The sequence below is a fragment of the Typha angustifolia genome, chromosome 5 (genome assembly GCF_048772165.1).
Source record: "Typha angustifolia cultivar Huaian chromosome 5, ASM4877216v1, whole genome shotgun sequence".
Lineage (NCBI taxonomy): Eukaryota > Viridiplantae > Streptophyta > Magnoliopsida > Poales > Typhaceae > Typha > Typha angustifolia.
The window spans coordinates 6407491-6424817 of NC_133243.1; the positions used below are offsets into that span (position 1 = coordinate 6407491).

The 17327-nt window shown below is 38.2% G+C and overlaps 2 protein-coding genes across 2 annotated transcripts; both read left to right on the forward strand.

Annotated features, from left to right (window-relative positions):
* The first annotated feature begins 2703 nt into the window (after window positions 1–2703).
* On the forward strand, window positions 2704–5688 carry LOC140760439 (PHD finger protein PERSISTENT TAPETAL CELL 1). The gene is made up of 3 exons (XM_073097375.1): window positions 2704–3004; window positions 3177–3468; window positions 4299–5688. Exons 1-3 carry the CDS (start codon window positions 2704–2706, stop codon window positions 5686–5688), a joined length of 1983 nt encoding a protein of 660 aa, XP_072953476.1.
* A 9237-nt stretch (window positions 5689–14925) lies between these two features.
* LOC140760167 (protein indeterminate-domain 14-like) lies at window positions 14926–17200 on the forward strand. Its single transcript, XM_073097004.1, has 3 exons — window positions 14926–15549; window positions 15671–16070; window positions 16319–17200. The coding sequence occupies exons 1-3, from the start codon at window positions 15435–15437 to the stop codon at window positions 16959–16961; spliced, it is 1158 nt and encodes a 385-aa protein (XP_072953105.1). The 5' UTR covers window positions 14926–15434; the 3' UTR covers window positions 16962–17200.
* The last annotated feature ends 127 nt before the right edge of the window (window positions 17201–17327 follow it).

Here is a 17327-nt window from a genome sequence, read left to right on the forward strand (position 1 = left end):
AGAAGGGCAAGGACTTAAGCTCTATATATAGAGGGTTAACATGGCTTCTAGTCTTACACTCTGAATTAAGAGGAGGCTTTCATAATTGTTCTAGGAAGAGATGGATGGGTGTGTGATGCATAGGAAAAGACATAGAATCCTCACCCTCTTTACTTCAGTAACTTCTATATCAGAACTTAGTTTGCAATTGCTAATGTGCCACAACACATACGAGGAGGCTAATTGATCATTTATATGAGACAATCCTATTGGTTTCTTTCTACTAAACCTTCAATCTTATGCAACATAATTAAAAAATCATATATGTATAGCTCTGTCACGTAGTTACTCGTATTTTGCATGGAAACTTCTCTACTTGGTATCTACATGGAATCTTTTAGTGGATCCCTGTGTTGGATTTCATGATCACTTGCTTTGGCATAAGGTTTTGTCGTGTTATTTACACATACCAGCTTTGTGGTGAGTATTATGGATTCCATATCAGAACCTCCATGGTATCTTCGAAGTCTGTTCATAATGCAACTCTACGGTATCTGCTCCTCTGCTTTAGCACAATATAAATATACGTATATATAACTAGAAGGAGAAAATATATTTTGGCCACTGCTAGTTAGTAGTTCTGAAGCTGGATTCCGTGGAATACTCTATTTATAACGGTAGATTTACGATAAATTTAACACCTTTTTTTGGTCACCAAGTCTCTCGCTATACTAAGAACGAAGCAAATGGAGATTTGCACAAATGAACAATGAACAATGAACATTTACTGTTGAAGTACTGGGCTGAGACAATGCTCATGCAAATGCCATATTCAAGATCATATAAATACAAAAGACATCTCTCGCTACTGTTAATGATAGTTCAAGATAACCACCGGGCGATGCGGCGAAGGTGGAGGCCTCGCCGGAGGCCTTCCCGGAGCTTTAGGGCTCTTGGCTTCAGATGCTCTGTTTGTAGACAAAAAAGATATCTTTAATAACATTACTGGCGAGAAGCTGCTTCTCTTCGTTGACTACTTCCGCGGAGAGTTTACTACTAATTAAACACAAACAGGGTGATCATAATTGAAGAGATGAGATTTTAACACAGGCATTGACCTTAATCATATTTAATCCATTATTAATGGCGTGCTAACGAATCACACTGTACAAATATTTGACCGGATAACCCCTCAGTCGTTGGAGGGTCGGGTCTTAGCTGGCGACCCGACTCCGAAGAGAATCCCCACGATCCGCCGCAGCACGCTGCCCCGTTTCGGGATGTAACGGGGGTGGGTCCGGCGGGGTACGTCTGGGATCCTGTGCTGCTGCTGCTGCGGCGGCGGCTGATGTGCCAAGATACCAAGAAAAGCCGGCATGGTTTCCAAGATACTAGAGCTTAAGGGAGAAGTAGAGAGGGTTTGAGAGCTTAGAAGAAGGTGGTGATGGGAGCACAGTTATGTTTCGGAAGATGGAAGAGCCAGCTAGCTCTATTTATACGACGAATAATTAGAAGACAAGACTTGGTAGTTGTTACTAGATACGGAGTGGATTTCAATAATAATAATAATCAATTCAAATACGAGACTCGGTCATCCCATTGGCCTTTTTCTTGGAGCCATTTAGAATGTACACCAAGATGCGGTGGTGACCGATGAGTATTTGTGACACGTAGGAAATCCTACTCATCGATGTAAGTTTTGGTACGGTGTTAGTTTGTGGGGTGTGATTAAGGAGACACGCTTTGGAGAGCGAGTAAAGCTTTCCGCGTTGGAGAGCTAATTTTATGCTGGTTTGATTAAATCAAAGACTTGCACTGTGTCTGTAAGCAAGTCTTCTTCCCTCTAGTGAGTACTTATTATTGACTCTTGTATTTTAAATTTAATTACTACAATATTTTAATATTACTTTGTTTTGTTTAATTGAATATTATCGTACATAGATAACTTAACCACAGAAATAAAATAACCAAAGTGCCCTCGAAAAAAAGAAAATGGGGGGCGCAGCTTAGTAGTGGGTAATTCAGGTATTTAAATTTTTCACTTTCGAAATTAACATGGGTGTTGTTGGATTAAATTTAACTCAGAGTGTTTTTTAGAATAATAAATATTAATAAGGTTTAGCGTAAATGATAAGAAAAATAAATTATAAGATGTTTTCGATTAATTTTCTTAATTTTTTTTTTCAAAAATCGTAATAGAATAAGGATTCATCACTACTTAACATAAATCAAAGTTCACAGACCCCTTCTGATCCACCTAACCCAAGTTATTGAAATACTTATAAGCACTTAATACTTATACAAATCCTTATGAGCCCGAAGTTGTAGAACACGCATTCCATTCTCCAACAATTGAATAAGGAACACCACCTAACATAAGGCGATGAAAAAAGCTCAGTTAGTTAGCCAAGGAATAGCTCGTTTACATGAGATATTATAACTACCCTCTAAAATTTATTCCCTTCTATGCCAACCTATGACAATTGCATGCTCTATTAAAATATATATATATATCTATATATATACATCACATTCTCACCATATATATGACCGAACCTTTCTATGGATTTAGAATTCAATCATGCTGAAAGCGAGAGACCATCTTCTCTATTCTGATAGCAACTTCCAATGTGTCAATCCAGAAAACTAATAGCTAGGCACTAAGTGTGTGAGCAGAGCATTTAAAGAGCCATAGATTCCACTTAGGTCCTAACATTCTTGGCCATGGCTAAGATGCTCATCAACCTCGGAGGATCAAGAAAGAGGAAGAGAGGGGAGAGGGTGTTTAGATTTGAGTGCTTCTGTGAGCCAGGACATCCAAGCCATTTCAATGGCTCATTCCGAGAGAATATTAGAACCCTACTAGGGTTTGGCCACTCAGAGGTTGTTGCACAAGGAGATGTGAATTGTTGGTCGTTCCAACTTGAGCTCAGCCATCATCCTCCTACTCTCGTTAGGCTGTTCGTCGTCGAAGAGGACGTCGGGAAGTCGCCTTGTCGTCGGTGCCATTGCTGCCGCGCCGTCGGTATTCATACATACTCTACTGTAAAAGAATTTTGATTTATATATATAGTTGATTACAAATATCAACACATGCATGTAGAAGGGTATGAGTACTATTTACATCATAGAAAAGGAACGAGTATAGTTTCGATCATCCATATGTAAATTTAACGTGGGGAGTTTATTTTGTATAGGTTGGGGTTGCCATATTATTAGTAACAAGAGGTTTCATTTCCTGCTACCTAAGAACGAGTCCACCATAGAATCCGAGGGGTTGTGCTTCGAGATTCACGATAGCAGCTCGGGGAGGGCAGCAATGGCATCAAAGGCAGTAAGCTCGAGAAGGAATCTAATGCACGGAGTCATTCACTCAAATGGGCTCGGCCATTTGATATCCATTAGTGGTTTTGAAGGGGGTTCTTATTTTGCTTCGGGGCATCAAATCTTAGATTTATGGGATCGAATATGCAGTGCATTACGAGTAAGGTATTAACTACTTTTTATTTTTGTTCATTAATTTTTTATTTATATCTGTAAATTAGAATTTCATATAAAATCACCTAAAAATCAAATGTTTCTTACATGTGCTAATCGAAACTAGTAGTTTTTTCGTTTTCTGAGAGAAGGTCCTAGACTAATAATTCATTTACCGTTTAGTGTTACATCGATAATTAGGGCATTCAACAAGCTCTATATTTGGTTGAAATATAGATGTTTCTTTCTTCTTCTTTTTTTGAAAAAAAGTCCGTAGACCGATTTAATTCCTGGGAGAGATTACAAAGAGTGTTTGGCTGCCCATCTATCTAGTGGCATGAAGCCTTGGATCGGTTAGCAATCTGAGTGAGATTGTAAGCGGGGAAGAAGTTATTACATCGACTAATGTAGCCTAGCTTTAACCAAGAGTGCTCGAAGAGAATAAGCTTGCAATCGAGCACTATGCGGTGAATACTCCAGTCTACATCGTCAGATGCGGAGTTGATCCAACAAATCGAGGTTGGCTCTCATTGAAGAGCTAAGCCTTAGCACAAGCTGACATATAGATTGGTCAACTAGAAACACATATAAATACTAAAAATAATATAATTATTTTCATAAGAAAGCAGAGAAAATAGGACAATCGCCTTAGAAATAAGCCCCCCGCTTGGTTAACACTAACGACACTACAAGTAGTTCAATTGTTGGTTTTGACCTTATGGACTACTATTAGCTAAAATCAATGAATCTATTTACACAAAAAATTATCCAATCAAAACCTCAAATAGTGTTTTAAACCATGGCATTAAATTGTTTGAGAAATCTAATTGTTTTAATTTCAGGAAGGTGAGCCTGATTGACACTGCAACGAAGGGAAGCATGGAGCTAAGGTTGATCCATGGCATAGCCTATGGCGAAACTTGGTTCAGGCGTTGGGGTTACAAATTTGGCCATGAAAGTTATGGAGTCACTCAGCAAATGTACCAACAATCCCTTGAAGCATTGCAATCTCTTCCTCTATGCCTCCTCATCCCCCACTTTGCATGCTTCCATCATGAGATACCAATGCTCATAGCCAAGTATCAGGCCATCAGTAATAATCCAACAGCACTTGTAACCTTAGGCGAGTTATTCCGCTTCATGATCGAACTCAAGTCGCGTCTCCCTCTCAATTCCCTCACGGCCATGGACTACCAAGGGATCGTCACTGAGACTACTTGCAGATGGTCGACGAAACGCGTAGAAATGGCGGCGCAAGTCATTGTGGAAGCACTCAAGAAGTCGCAAGTGAGATGGGTCACAAGGCAGGAGGTCAGGGACGCCGCGAGGGCGTATATCGGAGACACCGGCTTGCTCGATTACGTGCTGAAATCGCTGGGGAATCACGTCGTCGGTAATTACATCGTTCGTCGCATGGTGAATCCAGTGACAAAGGTGCTGGAATACTGCTTGGAGGACTTATCCAATGTGATGCCTCCTCCTCCTCCTCCTCCTCTTCCTAGCAACCATGAGAAGATTAGAGTTAGATTTCAGCTGACCAGGGTGCAACTCATGAGGGACTTGTTGCATTTGTACAAACACATACTCAAAGAGCCAGGGCCAGCAATAACCACAGGGGTATTTGGTGCAATTCCAGTGGCTGTGAGGATGGTTCTTGACACCAAACACTTTGTTAAGGACTACCAAGATGGTCTGGAACCAAAGAAAGATGTGGGAGGCCATGAACGCATCGAATTAAACTGCACGGTCCGCGTGCGGGACGAAGAAGGTAATGGAGGAAAATACATACTGAAGGAGCTGCCACCAAATGAGAGTATAACAATCCCTTCTCATGCAACAATCGGTGACCTCAAGAGGGAGGTCGAGAGGCATTTCAGGGAGATGTACTGGGGCCTAAAGAGCTTCGCCGCAGAACTAGTAGTCGGGATCGAAAGCAAGGACTCGGTTTCGGTTCGCAGCTTGGTTGAGTTAGGAACTGGTATCGTCGTAGAAGGAAAGCTTGACGAGAAGGATGGCCAGGAGATATGTGAAGGAGGGAGCAATGCATTGGTTGTGGAGTGTCTATGCGGCGCGAGGGAGGAGGACGGCGAGCGCATGGTGTGCTGCGATATCTGTGAAGTCTGGCAGCACACGCGCTGCGCAAGGATTGCAAACGACGACGACGTACCAAGAGTGTTCCTTTGCGGTAGATGCGAGAGTGACATAGTCTCCTTCCCTCCCATGAACTGTTAGTGTTTGATAATACGTTACGTGCATGTCTTCCAGTTGGATTCGATTAAGTGATTGCCAAAAGGCACAGACTGCTTGCTGTAGCAATTTGATTTGATTTCATCTACAAACTAATTAACCCTTGAATTATTTCTTCTCTCCATCTTTGTAGGAAACTAATTGAGATCAGCAGATCAGAGCACATTACATTGCATGTGCAAGAATTGACTGAGACTATTCGTCGAACATCTATAGGGCATCGCGACCTGCTTCCTTCCATAGAGACAAATACATTCGACCAAACAAAGCGACATACTTCTCATTGTTGATTTCTTCCGCTGCCCATTTGGAACATTAATTTAGATAAGATAATAAACTAAGGGATTCTCTTTCATTTCCCTCACTATATTATGAGTATATTCAATATTGTGGTACATTTTATACCATTTCATTTTGTCAAAAGAAAATCCGGATATTTGCACTTAGATACCTCAACATTGTCCATTTCAACATGAACCCCTTATTTCTTTTAATGACACATTAAGTCCTCAGCTACCTAAAACCTCCTAAATTCTCTTTTTCCATTAGTTATCCTTGATTTTTTAATTTTAAAAAAAATATCACATAATTGTCACCTAATTATTACTTTTAAGCATTTGAAGAACAAAATGATTATTAATATATATTTCCCATCTTTCCCCCCCAAAAAAAATAATTACAAATATATATTTACATTAAATTAGAAAAAAAATAATGAGATCAATTTAATTATTTTTATCTTTTATTCGAAGTATCACAATTTCTCCAACAAAAGAAAATGAAACCACTATCTTTTATCCCGTGACGATAAGTCTCCATCTTATCTCTATCCAGATTTTTTTTCTTATTCCAGGACCAAATGGGCCCTCGATGTAATTAACCCTTAAAAAAGGTAGAGCAAAGTCTACACAAAATGACAGCCCAAAGGCCAACATGGGCCATGGAGAGTTGGTGTTGCAACTCCAAACAACTCAAAAGAGTTAAATTAGGTTCCTATTCCATTGTTTCAAGTGATCCAGAAGCTATTGCTAGACTATATGTCCAACTATTAAGCTAACTCAATGTGGGGTTCTTTAATTATAGAATAGAAGAGAAAGGAAGAAAGGAAGAGAGGAAGAGAGGAAGAGGGGGAGGGGGGTCAATCCAACTATGCCATTGTTGCATGTCATCACATGGTTTGTTTGTGGCCTCACAATGCCTTTTAGAAAAGGAGAACTTTAATTTGCACATAGACACACAACACACACACACACACAATCTTTTACAAACAGGTAGCAGTGATCAGTGAGCCCACGGACCCCCAGATGGAAGGATCTCTCAACCTACTTGAATGATTTGGCTCTAGCTTTGGCCAAAAGGATAAGAGCTTTTTGTATGTATACACCATTCTAAAATCTCTTCTTCATATGTATTCTCTATCAAACAAAAACACTTAAAAAGTCTTCATATATATATATAGAGAGAGAGAGAGAGAAGTATATCTTAGAACCCTAAAAATTGTTACATATATCTGTTATATATAATATAAGAAAACGGTCCAGCCCCCAATAATGTTAGATATTAAGTCTTTGTCTATATTGGAATTATGTTATAAGTTAAAAGGCAGTCATTAATTTGCCTCAGGCCATGCATGTACCAGAAAGGCATCTTTCGATCCTTCTTCTTTTCCCAGGGAGAGCACCACCTTTTGTCTCTGTCACACCACAGTCACAAACTTTTGCGTTGTAACAAATTAACACCCATCTTATCTCTCTCTCTCTCTCTCTCTCATCTCGCATCTGCTTCTTCCTATATGCTTTTCCATCTCTTTTTGTTTCATTTCTATTGTCTTTCATGTGAAGTGATCCACCACCATGACTGAGGGTGATGGTAGCACATGGCCTATGTGCTGCCTTCTCTCTCTCTCTCTCTCTTAAAAGAGACTCGTCAACCATAAAAAGATGAAGAGAATAGTAGGGAGAACATAGGATAGTGAAAGAGCTTATAGAGTGTTAGTGGCGAGTTTTGCTAACTAAGTTAGTTTGGGCTAGAGTTTCCACGTATCATTTAACATTTAACAGTGTATCTAAGTCATTTGAAGATAAGAATAAGAGTGAATAGAAAAAAAAAAATGGAGAAGAAGGTAAGAGAGTTTCTCTACATACAGTAAGAATTTTCAATTGGAGATATTTTTGGTTGGAATCTTGAAAAAAAACTTATTGCGATTATCTTCTTTATATCATCCCTAGAGAAAGATGATTCTTGATATTTTTCTTCATTAATTGATATCATTATTACGAACTTGTTATTATAATAGATTTCTTGGGTGGGAAAAATTTAAGCTAATAGATGATTAAATAGTTATGTACATCAGTCGACCTTTAATTAAAAACAAAAAAGCTACCATATATACTATGTTAAATAATAAAAAAAATCATCTAATATATAGAAAATTAAAAATATAAACCGGCTATCCTCTAGGCTTAGTTAGATGCTTGTCTTGTTCTCACTTTGATGAGTTGTATTCTTGTATATTTGCATGTAGGACAGTAGGAGAAGAAGCTAAGCTACAAGAATTAAATTAAATTGTCAGACATGGGGAATTGGCTAACCTTTGAAAATATAGTAAAAAGAAATTTAATTTTCACACCCCCACATTGTGTAAAAAAAAATCTTGAATATAATATGGGTATTAACCCATAAGACAGAATAATAAAAAGGCTATATATATTAGTATACCCTTTTTATTCTTCAAGTTAGCCTATGAGAAAAAGAATGACATTATCCTAATCAGCTAAAAAAAGAGAGACATAAAAGTGGTAATTAACACTACTCTAGAGATTAGAGAAAGAAAGCGAGGAGACACTGCACTAATATTGCAAACTGGGGCCTGGGACTGGGAGACATGAGAGACTTGGGTTGTTTGGAATCATTCAAGCTTTGGAAGAACAATGACATCCAACAACACTGAAGCTAGCTAGCAAAGATAAATAATAATCGACTGTCCTTAATTTGATGGCTTGGATTGTCCATTCCGGAGAAGACAACCAAGTAAATTGCCTTTTGTTCTTCTTGGAGGAGAAAGAATATTTTGTATGTTGGTATACACATACAAAGCCCTCCACTTCCAAATTCCAATGTTCCATCTTAATTAGTACTACTATATACTTGTCTCACATGCTTCAACACCCCCCCTATTACTACTCCCCTGCTCTACTACTAGTCAATCCAAAAACAAAGATCCAATTTATCATACACAGAGGACATCAATACCTTCTTCTTTTTTTTTTTTTTTTCTCTTTTTGGGAGTGTATTTTTAGTTTACAGGATGCACATAAATTAATAATAAGTTTTTTTAGGTTTAATTAATTAAAAGAGGCACATCTAATGAAGGATCCTAAGGGCATCTCTGTGTGATTTAGAAATGCCAAAACCCTAATTCTACTGCTTAAATTAGCATCTATATACAGAGAATATACCAACTTTGGAACTGGATGGATAGAAATGCCAAAAGGGGCATCTCCATCAGACGGCAGTGCGGCAAATGGATGTCCAAATCAACAATGGACGGTAGTGATTAACGGTATGTATTATGTATATATAGAGAGGGGGAAGTGGAAAGATGGGTGGGCCCAACTAAGGAGTTGAGATGGGCCCCGGTTCAGGTCCAATGACAGCTAAAAGTCTACAGCTGCGGGGCCCGGTTGCCTCCCACTCGGCGGAGGTACAGTCATCTGCCACGTGTGTTACAGTTCGTTTTGGCCTCACGTGGCCGGATGGTACTGGTGCAAAGCTGGTCTACTAATCAGAACGAAGCATCCATGCGGAGGCACAGTAGACCTACGGATTAGTGTGGCTGTCAATTCTAAACTTATCGTCAAATATACATTTAACGCATTAATTTTTAATATCATTCGCAGCGTTGAAACCATAAATAAAAATATTAAACGTAATCATGTAAAAATATATAATTAATGTAAAGTAGAGGGTGTTACTTACAAAAGAATAATAATAGGTAGGTCGATCGAGTTGGGCGGCGCCACTTTATGCGGTCCGTGTGATTTCCATATCCCAAACCCACTCGAGTGTGTCCCCCCCCCCCCCCCCCCCCCCCACCCTCCAAACCCTAACCCTCGGTGGGCACGTGCTTCTGTCTGGATTCTCACGTGAGTGAGCTAGTGAAAAAGAAAAAAAAATATAGAGTAAAAAAAAAGTGTTAAGGAAAAATAAAACACAAAGAAAAGGAAGTCAACGGGAAGTCAATGGAGGTTTTGACCCGACAAAAGATGGGTATAATCTTTTCGCAAAATGAGCCTGTTTTTAATAGTGAGCAAAATAGGTGAGTTAGAGTTGGCTCTCGTAAATCACAAATTTTTTTTTCCTTTTAGGTTCAATAATAATCACCTAGTTTAAAAAAAAATTAATTACTTTTGTATATTATGGGTCTTAGTTTAAAAATATATTAAAGTAATAATTAAAAATAATAATGATGGTTATAAAGATTTTTAAGTGAAATTAATTAACTATTCTTTTCAGAAAGTTGGTGAAATATTTTTGAGAGTGACATTTTTTTTTTCTTATGACACATAGAAAGAGTCAATAATATATTAAAGATCCAATTATGGGCTCATAATTAAATATATGAGTAAACCATCCATATTAATATGTAGATAGATAGGTAGGTCAACTGTTTTGAGTCTAGTGTATACTGTTGGATTGTACTAGGCCTTGTATCTATTGACACTTTTTTTATGTAGCACTAAGATGACATGACATGAATGACATGCTTTCCCTCGGGAGTTGGAGCCTTCTGATCATGTGGTCCTTTTTTTCTTCTTTTCCTTTACCTTTTCTTTTTCTTTTTCGACGTTTTCTTATGGATATTATCCTACAAATTAATTAACTCAATATTAACCAATTCTAAAGCTCATGTAGTGTGATATTTTTTCATATATAGTTCATGATTATAGATAACTTTCACCTTAATAGACACCATATGCTGATCATATTTTTTAAGGCTAATTATAAATTTTATATACTTAAAGTTTATATATTTAAAGCGATTTAATACGTCCAAATTGTATGTATTGATTTTTCACCAAAACTAACGATGTAAATGACCAAACTATCTCATACTAATTGGACAAACTACTCTTCTCACAATCAAGATAGACCAGATTCATGTATGGATAGTTAAGTGGCATTTTCATGTCCACATTAGATAATTGACTAACGATTGTAACTTGGTCTGAATGACAAAGTTTAAAATACATAGAGTTAAGTCAAAATTTAAGATAAACCATATGAAGATAAAATATAATTTACTTTATATCCTCGCTACATCTAGAAGCACATAAATTTGCTCATTTGCACGAGATAAGTTTTGAACTCAAAAAATAAAATAAAATATATATATATATATATTCAAACCTAATGGTTGAAAACTAATTAATAGTTAATAAGTATTATAACAATCAGATTGAATTTAATGCTTTAGTTTCATATATTTATTAGTTTAACCCTAGCCAGTTGAGCTCTGAATGAATGAGCTTGACTTTTAGCTAGAATCTTAGCTCCTCTTTTAAGCTTAATGTCCAGTTCTTACATCAAATCCTAGCTTGCCCATGTTCAGTTCTTACATCAATCATCCACTAGCGCTATACTGCCAAAGAGAGTCTCCTATTAACTCTTTGAAAATGAGCATAACAGTGCTTAAATCTGGTGCATCTCAATGTTCACAGTACTGATGAGGAAATGAGCATCAATGCAAGAACAAAAGATGAAGATGTATCCACGAATTAGAACTTTGGCTTTGACAACAGTCGATCACCATGGTCCATAACAAGGAGAAAGTTCTTACTGGTTTCCTCTAAAGGTAGCCTAACAACTCTGCGAGTACTTTGCTTCATCTAAAAACTATGATTTGCTTTAAAAGTTTTTTGTTTCTTTCTTTTTCCTGGGACAACTATTTGCTTTAAAAGTTGAAAAGCACCTTTGCAAAAGCTTCTTTTCCACATCATCCTACAGCCTATTCCAATTGTAATTACCATCTGTTAGGGGGGAAAAAGAAGGAGCTTAACACCAAGAGAAGTAAATGCATAACCTATACAAAGTAGATAAATCTGGATCTTAGTTAATCAAACTCGTACAGTGGCAAAAGAGAGGTGGAGAAATAGAAAAGAAAACGAGGATCTTGCATTTTGGGCTAATATTAGATACGGCATCATGAAGTCATGGGATGAGTTATTGCCGGCAAAACTCTTTTCAGTAGTTGCATGCATGTCTTGAGATCCTTTTTCAATTCCATAAATCTAATAAACAAAGCAAGTTAAAATGTATACAAAGATACACGCATGAAGGACAAAGCTTACTAATTAGAATAATCAAAGTGAACGACGGCTTTCTCTTATCACATCACTTTCTAAGGTGACATGGGTCCCCTTTGGACATGTTAGATAAAATGCCAAGACTTTAAATAAATTTAATTGCCTCCTAGGGTTCGACAAGAAAACTAGATATCTATTTCTTATCAATGGAATATAGATAACTAAAGAGACTTATAAGTATTTTTTAAATTTAAATTTCAGCGACATCAGTTTAATAAAGATATCATTGAGTTTTTGTTTTCTAATTTTTTTTATTATATATAATCTCTCTTAAATGAAGATAAGGATTACAAGGAAAGTTTGAAGAAAGAAAATAAAACAAGAGGGAAATAGTGAAAAAGAAAAAGGAGAAACAAAAAAAAGTTGCATCATTTCTTTTTATATTTACTCTCAACAGGTGGGAAATAAATTCTTTAAAATGAACTTGCCAATCACTAGAGATTTGAACAAACTTATAGTAAACAAAGACACCAACAAAGATAGAATCACAAAATTATCCAGCAAATTAGACTCTTATTTTTTGTATGCCTATTAAAATATTATTGCTAGCCAGATGCCATAAATGTATATAATAAACCACCAAAGTATACTTCTACATATGCTACTGATTCTTGGACTAAAAAGTTGTCCTGATCTCACATGACTCTCACCCCCACTCCTTCCATTAATAAATGAGCTTCCCTAATAATTTAATTATATACCCTTATGAATTGGTCAAGGTGTGATACTTATTATTGTCTGGAAAGCTAGGCCCAAAAGAAGCCTCCTTTGGTCTTAAGTTAATGATCCTCTAAGCCAGTGGCATGAGGTGGAAGAATAATGGCATGGGTCCTCACTTTCCTTTTAGCACCCAGTAGCCACCAAACTGGTATACTCTTCCATCCTATGGCTCTTTCTCGGAAAGGAATTCTATTATATTATGTTCACCAGAAAGTGAAAGACATACAAATATATTACTTCGGAACCCTCCATTATTCTATAAAGGATGTTTCTCTACTTATACAAAGTACCAAAACTTGCCTAAAATAATTATGAAATCTACTTCTTACATTCAATATTAAACAAATTGATGCCATTTAAAGTGTTAATTGGTGGGTATTTAGTATTTACATGGTTAGGGTTTACTTTTATGTTACACTTTTTTTCTCAAAAAAAAAAAAAAAAAAAAAAAAAAAACTTTACATGCAATTGCTACATATCTCTTCAAACAAAGAATCAGATTCTACGGTCATTGATGACATAAGAGAAGAATAAAGAGTTGCTGTTGAGGAGGAGGTTTAAATAGATTCTGCTTTTGTCCAAAGCTTTGTTGGTGTAATTTGTTTGATGCAAAGGAGAACTGTGAGTGTGTTTGCATCTCTAGTCTTCCTCAGCAAAATAAAGTGGTGCTAAATAGGAAATGAAACCATAAAATTTTGTGAAACTCATTAACAAGGTAATGAAATATTATTTACACCTAGACCTAATAAACTATTTGTTACTTTCACATAGAGAGAATTCTATTGATTATCTAATATCTTTCTTCTTCTCAACAGTGTTAATAAAAATATTATTATTTTGAAGAACTAGAAGCTCTAAGATCCTAAAATTGACATATTGTTTAACGAAAAAGACCAAATGGATAAGTAACGAAAAATACACTTATAAAGTTTTAAATATACTGATTAGGATAGTCTAATGCACGAAGAAGAATAAGTGAGAGTTCTAATATAAAAAAATTGATAACACTTCACGTAATCTAGCCGTAATTAACTAACTCTATGTTTATATCATCCACTTAAATATGGATTCTTTTCCTGATTTTTTTATTATTTATATTACTAATTGAAGTACTATCAATAACTAGTCTCGATCTTCTATCCCATCATGCACATGACCTACTTAGCTGTGGAAGAGACAGCCAACATCGTCGCAATCATTTCTTAAACTAATCTATTGTAGCAATCCAACAAAGAAACGACAAGTACGTACGAGAGGAGGAATAGAGGGTATACTCACCATCAGCAGTAGTGATGGGATCCAAATATTATTCTCATTAAACGCTTAAAATGTTTCCTTACTCAGGAAGAACAATAAGTACATGGAGTGATCTTAGTCCTGCTAATTACTTAGAATAAGTAATTTATCCTCTTAGATTTCTACATAAAAATCATTTCACCTTCTTTATTTATAACTAATATAAAATATAAAAAAAATTGCTAACAGAATGTTTAAGATTCCCAAAATATCTTTATTATTTTTGTTAAAAGATAGTAATATATCCGAGGGAATTTTTGTTTAGATAGTATTCTTTTCTTCCTCTTTTACAATTGAGTAGAGGTGGGATCAATTCATTCTTAATTTAAATGTGATGCTAGAGGGAGTATTTCAGTCCATAAAATTTAGGAATGTGGGTGGGAGAATACAGTCGGTCAACTGTTTTCAGGAACAAAGGTATTGACACCATTAGTTAGATTTCACATTGGTCATGAATAAAATGTGTTTGAAGAGATGCAAAATAAAGTAGATGTGGTCAAAGTGTATTACATGTACATGTATATATACATGTACGATGCGATGCTCTCGTATGATGTATAATTATATATATATACTTAGTACTGGAGAGAAAAAGAGAGAGGGCGTGCAGTTTGGACAAGGCTGCATTAATGCATGCAATTTACGGATCAAATGGGAGTCGTCATGAAATTATGAGAGCCTTTATTTTTCTCTGTAGGGATGTTTTCTCTTCTGTCTCAATCACATTGTTCAGTGCTTGTCTCAGTTTTCATGTTACCTCCCTTCTCTCTCTCTCTCTCTCTCTCTCTCTCTCTGAAAAGTATTCATCACTATCATTTTTCTGTGAGCACTAGAAATTTGCAATGTTAATTGTCTGTTAGTAGAGATTAAATTTTTGAAGGGGGAAAAAAAATCCTAGCTATAGAGGGCCTCTATAAAATTGATCTTTTTCTCTTCTTAGACTTAAGAGAGCCATTTATTACAACTCCTACCTCCCTCCCTTTCTCCCTCCCCCATACCACACTCATAAAATCCTAAAGAGAGAAGCTCTTGCAATTGCATAACCTCAACTTGCTAGATAGCTGCCTTGCTATTCGCCTGCAAGAGGGTTTTAAAACAATCCTCTTGGATAGTTAGATAGAAGAGTAGAAGAGCTTTTCCCTTCCATCTCTAGCTGTCTTTCTTCCTATTCTATTCGATTCTATTCTCTCTCTCTCTCTCTCTCTCTCTCTCTCTCCCCCCCTCTTCCCCCCCCTCTTCCCTTCATGAACAACATTCCATGCCCCATGACTACTTTATGATGCATAGATTCACATAAAGCAAAGGGCAAACATAGACTAGCTAGTTTCCATCAAGCTTAATTAGCCAGTCATGTTAAGCTCCTCCTCTCCCTCCCCACCCCCGCCTCCGCCTCCGCCGCTACCCCATCTTGGCAGCGGCACCGACATCTCCACCAAGAAGAAAAGAAGGCCGGCCGGCACTCCAGGTACCGACAGAAACTCACCAACTTCTCTAGAACCTTAAGTTATGTCATCTTGACGAACGAAGAAGAAATATCCGGATATCTTTTATTTATGTGTGATTTTTCTTTTGTTCTTTTAAATTAGACCCCGACGCGGAGGTGGTGTCGCTCTCGCCGCGCACCCTGCTGGAGTCCGACCGGTACGTGTGCGAGATCTGCAACCAGGGGTTCCAGCGCGATCAGAACCTCCAGATGCACCGGCGACGGCACAAGGTGCCGTGGAAGCTCCTGAAGCGCGAGCCGTCGGACGCCCGGAAGCGCGTGTTCGTCTGCCCCGAGCCCTCCTGCCTCCACCACGACCCCTGCCACGCCCTCGGCGACCTCGTCGGCATCAAGAAACACTTCCGCCGCAAGCACTCCGACCGCCGGCAGTGGGTCTGCGCCAAGTGCTCCAAGGCCTACGCCGTCCAGTCCGACTACAAGGCCCATCTCAAGACCTGCGGCACCCGCGGCCACTCCTGCGACTGCGGCCGGGTCTTCTCCAGGTGATTAATTTTAATCTTACTTTTAATTCCCAACCCCTCTTCGTAGGGTCTTCTTTGCAAAATTTCGGACACGCAGAGCAACCTGCCAATCCCCCAGCATTGACACAATTCCCTATGCCACTGCCGTGTGGGTAGCTTGCATATTTGTTTCTGATTCCCACTCCACATTTATGTGCGTGAATCCAAAGGGCACTAACTCTCATGCTTCTGTCATCCGTAAATGATTAGATTTTTCAACACTTCCACAGGGTGGAGAGCTTCATAGAGCACCAGGACGCATGCAAGCTCGATTGCCTGTCAAGGACCCATACACCCACCCCAAACTGGCATACTACCACTACTACTACTACTACAACTGCCACGACCCTATCAATGTTGTTGAATCCAAGCCATAATCCTCACAGACGCGATCACAATCTTGAGCTACAACTCTTACCACCATCAAACGCCATCTCCACAGCCGCCGCTCCCTCTTCGACGACGGCCGACGACACCCGTCTCGCAAATTTGCACCTCGCCATTGGACTCGGCGCCGGTGATCACGAACGAGCCGCAGTGGCCGAGAAAGCGATGGCCGACGAGGCGAGGCAGAAGGCCAAGAGGCAGATGGAATTAGCCGAGCAAGAGTTCGCCAATGCGAAGAGAGTTCGGCACAAGGCGCAGGCCGAGCTCAGTAGAGCTCTCGCCTTGAGAGACCATGCAGTGAAGCAGATCAATGAAGGGTTGCTGCAGATTACTTGCTATGCTTGCAAGCAGCGGTTCTTGGCCAGAACGGCGATGGCCGCGTCCGACGAGAATTCCTTCGCCGCGAGTTACATGTCGTCGGCGGTGACGGAGGGAGAGGTGGGGAATGATGATGGATACAATCAAGGGAGGATCTCCACTATGTAGCTATCGATATTTCCTTTTGAGCTTCACTTCTTTTTTGGGTCTCAAAAGCAACAAGTGTTTTGATCTTTTGCTATATGGATGGTGTAATTAGGTGTTTGATAGTTTCTTGAAGGATTTATTGTGGCATGAAAAATGAAATCATGTGCTTCTTTGTTTCAATTTTATATTTCTTTTTTGAAGAAAAGGAGGGGTGATGATCTTTTGTAGCCTTCTTTTTTTTAATGCGACCAATGAATAGGATGATGACTACGGAGATCTCACTCTTAAGTAATAGTTATATCATTCAATTTAAATCAAATCGACATCTATTTGAGTAGCTTCACACTTAATTACAGATATTTTGATTATGTTCCCATCTATTTTTAT